This window comes from Triticum dicoccoides, chromosome 1B (genome assembly GCF_002162155.2).
Source record: "Triticum dicoccoides isolate Atlit2015 ecotype Zavitan chromosome 1B, WEW_v2.0, whole genome shotgun sequence".
Classification (NCBI taxonomy): Eukaryota; Viridiplantae; Streptophyta; class Magnoliopsida; order Poales; family Poaceae; genus Triticum; species Triticum dicoccoides.
The window spans coordinates 16,707,704-16,712,165 of NC_041381.1; the positions used below are offsets into that span (position 1 = coordinate 16,707,704).

The window sequence follows — 4,462 nt, forward strand, 5'->3', positions numbered from 1 at the left end:
TGGTGCAATCAACCCCTCTATTGCGGATGGATTGCAAGTAGAAGGGTAGGTTTTTGTTGCTGGACAATTTGTTTTTCTATTTGGTTACACACCCAGTATATTAAAAGATAGTCTAGATGGAAGTATGTTGTCGCCCTCGTTCGCACTTTGCCACAAAAATATGGAGTTATATCGCACAATTGATAGTACGAGTGCAGCGATTCGGTGCCCAGGTGCAGAGGAACCTGGACCTGAACAGTAAATTCCATTAAATAGCCAGAAATTTTTAAAAAATCTCAAGAATTTTAGCATCTAAGATGCTCGAATGCGTGATGGACGTGAAACAATTCATGGCATTTGGACATTCGAGGAGGTTGTGGCACAAAAAAACTTGGCTGTGACAGAAAATTTGCGAAAGTACACTGTTGGGCTTAATTTTTTCTTTTCTTCCTAGAGATCCAATGTCAAAACATGATGCAAATTTACATGCTCCTTGCATACTCGAGCATCTTTGATGTGAAAAAGATCCAATTTCTTAGTTTTTTTTGAATTTACTATTCACCAGGTGTAGATGAGCCTAGATAGAGACATGAATTACCGCATCACTTTTTGTACTAAACTAAAATAGCATCATGGTGTTTCGACAATACCGCACGACCCACCGTGTGGTGGTAGAAAATGCCAAGCATATTACAGCTCACGTTAAGATGGCTAAAGAAACTGAAATCAATGGTTTTCTTCCCTGTAGACAAAAGCACACATGGTGAAAACCCCTTAGTGCGGCCCCAGATCATCACTAGCCATCACGGCTTCCAATTAAGACACATCTATGCCATCCCATAGTCAACAGTTTTCCAACATGTTGGCCTCTCATACACATATATAACCCTGAAAAATAAAACATGCATCGACCAACTCGATGACCGGTACCAACGTGTCACACACATATATATATTTCCACGCAAAAAATACCGTTTGTTCCACTTCACTCAAGGGTACTCACAAGGAAGAGACCAGCCGAGTTAATAAACATCGATCTCGATTGAGGGTGAGACCTATGTGTGAAAATACAAATATTTATGAAGAGTGCTTCATTAATAAGAGATATTAATGAGATCTCTCTCAAGATGATTTGGTGGGAGGGAAACATAATTAACCATTAATGAAAGTGTGAGAGTTAATTTATTCCATGGGGTAAAGGTAGAGGGACAAAGAGTAGCTATAGGTAGTTAAGTAGGTGGTGATAACTTAATTAATAAATTAGCTATCTAGAACTTGATAGGGCTAGATTTAAAGGAGAGATTTATTTGGAGAGAAGCTAGAGGAAGTGGGTGGAGAGGTAGAGGGAGGAAGAAGAAGTGAGTGAGAGGGCGAAACAAGCAAGTGAGGTTGGTCACATGTCAACGGTAGTTGTTCGTATCATATATATTAGTGGCATGTAAGGAAAGCATCATGCCGCCAATAAGCAAATGACTAGTAGTGTGCCGCATAAACAAATGCCAATAGTAAGAGATTCCCATGTCACATATACCAATTGTGTGACGAACAAAGATGCCACAATGCTAGTATGTTCTTACAAAATTAGAAGTACTGGAGGCGTTCCAGATGGGCCAGACACTACAAGTGAAAGAGCCCCACATGCTTTGCCAAGAATAGATTAGTAGAGGCGGACCACTACCGCCATGGTGCTAGTACTTAAACCATTAGTGGTGTGCAGTGTAAGGTATGTACACGTTACTTTATGGATAGAGTGCTTCATGTATGTGCCTTACTAGCTGCGTGTAAATATAAAGCACGCCCGCTAGTGTGAGATAGCGGCGTTCATCATATTTGCAGATGCCGCTTGTATTTTGCCAAGTTACCAACGGCGTGCATCATATTTGCGCACACCGTTGGTAGATTGCCAAGTTACTGGCGGCGTTCGACTTTAGGGGCTTGCCACTACTAATGAAATCCTACAAGGGGTTCATGCACTTGTGCAGAGGTGGAGTAGGAGAAGAAGGCATCGTAGGTGTTCGCATTCTGGCTACACTTGGAGGAGCGGTGGTACAACCTATAGCTCCTCAAGGAGCACTGGCTGGCGGAGGGCCCGATTGCGAAGGACTGGGCATCCGAACATGGCATCACGAACATGGTCGCGGCGAACCCGAGCATCGTGGACGAGCAGCGGGCGGTTGTCAATCTGTGCGGAGCACCCAGATCATCTACCTTAAGCGGTGGCTACTCCGCGTGAACAAGGTGAAGTGCAACTCCCTCTTCGAGAAGCTGGAGGTGCAAGACGACGACGCACCAGACCAGCACGTCCCCGACACCAATGTCGGCAGCTCCACGTAATGCCCGACCGCAATGACGACAAGACCGGACTGTCCAACTCAATCTTCAACGTCACCTTCACCGGCAACATTGAGGGTCTGGAGGTCTCAAAGGAAGAGTAGGACATGGGACACGTACCCACGTCTGACGAATAGTAGAAAAATCTAGGGACAGGTCCTTACGCTAAAAAATATTACAAAAGTTAATGTAAATCCACCGTCCGCTGTTTATTTGGTGACTCCAATTAGATGATGTCCGTCTCTGTCATTGTTCACAGACACGTCTAGACGTGTTCGCACATATTTGGCATGCCCGATGGGGTGATCCGTGTTGGGGTTGCCCCTAACTGAACTCTAGTGAGAAACCCATTTGATAAGCCAAAGTAGTACATTACAATGCTGCACGCACCATATTTCCGTTACTCAAATCGGCGTTACTATAGTTACAAGTGAACAATCATACTATATTCATATACCATCCTAAGAGCTAGGGAGCTTCTAAGTCATAAAGATCTCAAATTATCAAACGACGACTTAAAAAAATTAAATCAACTGGGCATGCAGTGCCCCTGGCTGAACACTACCCATTTGATCTTTTTTCTTTAAAGAAGGTTGAAAGACCGGTCTCTGCATCAATCAGTGCATGTAGCCATCTTTATTAATTATTCAATAAACGTCTGACAATGGATCAATTGATGCATGCAGTAATGTTTATTAATTATTCAACAATGGTCTGATAAGAACATACATCAAACCACCCGAAGCCATCACTCTCACCTACAAACGATAATGTGGAGTGCCCTCACTCCCCACCATGTAGAATCAGGGTTACCGCCTATCCGCCCGCATGACGTACCAAAGCCACAATCGATGCAACAAACCTAAAGAGTACACTGCATGCACATGTTTTAGAACCCGCATGCACACTACTCATGTGATATGCCAAGGCGGTACACTGCAAGGCTGTAACCACCTAGTGCTGTCGTCTGCAACACTGCAGCCAACAACAATTGTGGTCAAGCTTCTGAATAGATTCCTTTAGTGCCAGAAAAAGCAAACGCGTGGAACACATGCCACGCGCGAAACGTGTGAACAGTTGCATGTTTATCTATTATCACTCCTGCTCTCGTCTATTTCAGCCGGGACTCCACTCTTATAAGAAGGCTTGCATTCCATCCTCCATTGGCAACAACAAGCAGCGTATACACAGCCAAGCAAAGAATCAGCCCGATCCTTGCGAGCATGAGGCCCCAGGTTCTGCTCGCGGTGCTGGTCGTCGTCGCCGTCCTCGCAGCAGCTCTGCCCCTCGCTCACAGCCAAGGTGAGGGACGGATCATCCTTTCTTTGTTCATCGCCTTGCCGAGTAAGCCAAGTGTAGCAGCTTAGTGACCTTGGTTTGCTGCCTGGATGCAGGTGCGACGCCCAGCATGTGGCCGTGCTGCGACAAGTGCGGCTCGTGCACCAGGTCCATCCCGCCGCAGTGCACGTGCATGGACGTGTTGCCGACCAGGTGCAACAAGGCCTGCAAGACATGCGTCAAGTCCACCGGTGGCTTCCGGTGCACTGACCGCATCGTCAACTTCTGCGAGCGCCGCTGCATGCCGGCTGCATTATTATCAGACGGCGGATCATGTCCTGTTGTTGTCGGACGGATGAGCTTGTGCCTTCAATTTTCTCTTACTCGTCTTTCAGAGTTCCCTCTGCATCTTGGTCTGCTCATCTTTTCTTATTATTCACCTATGAAATAAATAGCATATTCTCTGCTCAAAATCTTCTCCGTTAAATCTTTTTTGCAGCGCGATGGAATGAACACATATGGATGGAATGGGATGGAATAAGAATTCACATCAAAATCTTCAACCATGTAGAGTCAGGAATGGCTAATGTCAAACCATCAACATGTACATGTCAAATTGAAATCCAAGTAAAACAATTTACCATCAAACCCAATTCCCTTAAAAGTGATTAATGTCAAACCAAGTTCAAATACCATAGATCCAGATGTATTATAATTAGAGTTATAATCCAAAATGAATCGTAAAAGTTTGATTCCCGCAAAAAATCACATAAGTTGTGTTGGTACTAAAACCGGCAGACCTCGGGTAGGGGCAGACCTCGGATAGATCATACTAGCCAGGAGAGGTCTCATACCGTTAGCAAGACACTTGAAA

General features: G+C 44.8%; 1 protein-coding gene across 1 annotated transcript; it reads left to right on the top strand.

Annotated features, from left to right (window-relative positions):
* Window positions 1-3,492: 3,492 nt before the first annotated feature.
* LOC119299672 (Bowman-Birk type proteinase inhibitor 2-like) lies at window positions 3,493-4,061 on the top strand. Its single transcript, XM_037576841.1, has 2 exons — window positions 3,493-3,612; window positions 3,705-4,061. The coding sequence occupies exons 1-2, from the start codon at window positions 3,534-3,536 to the stop codon at window positions 4,037-4,039; spliced, it is 414 nt and encodes a 137-aa protein (XP_037432738.1). The 5' UTR covers window positions 3,493-3,533; the 3' UTR covers window positions 4,040-4,061.
* The last annotated feature ends 401 nt before the right edge of the window (window positions 4,062-4,462 follow it).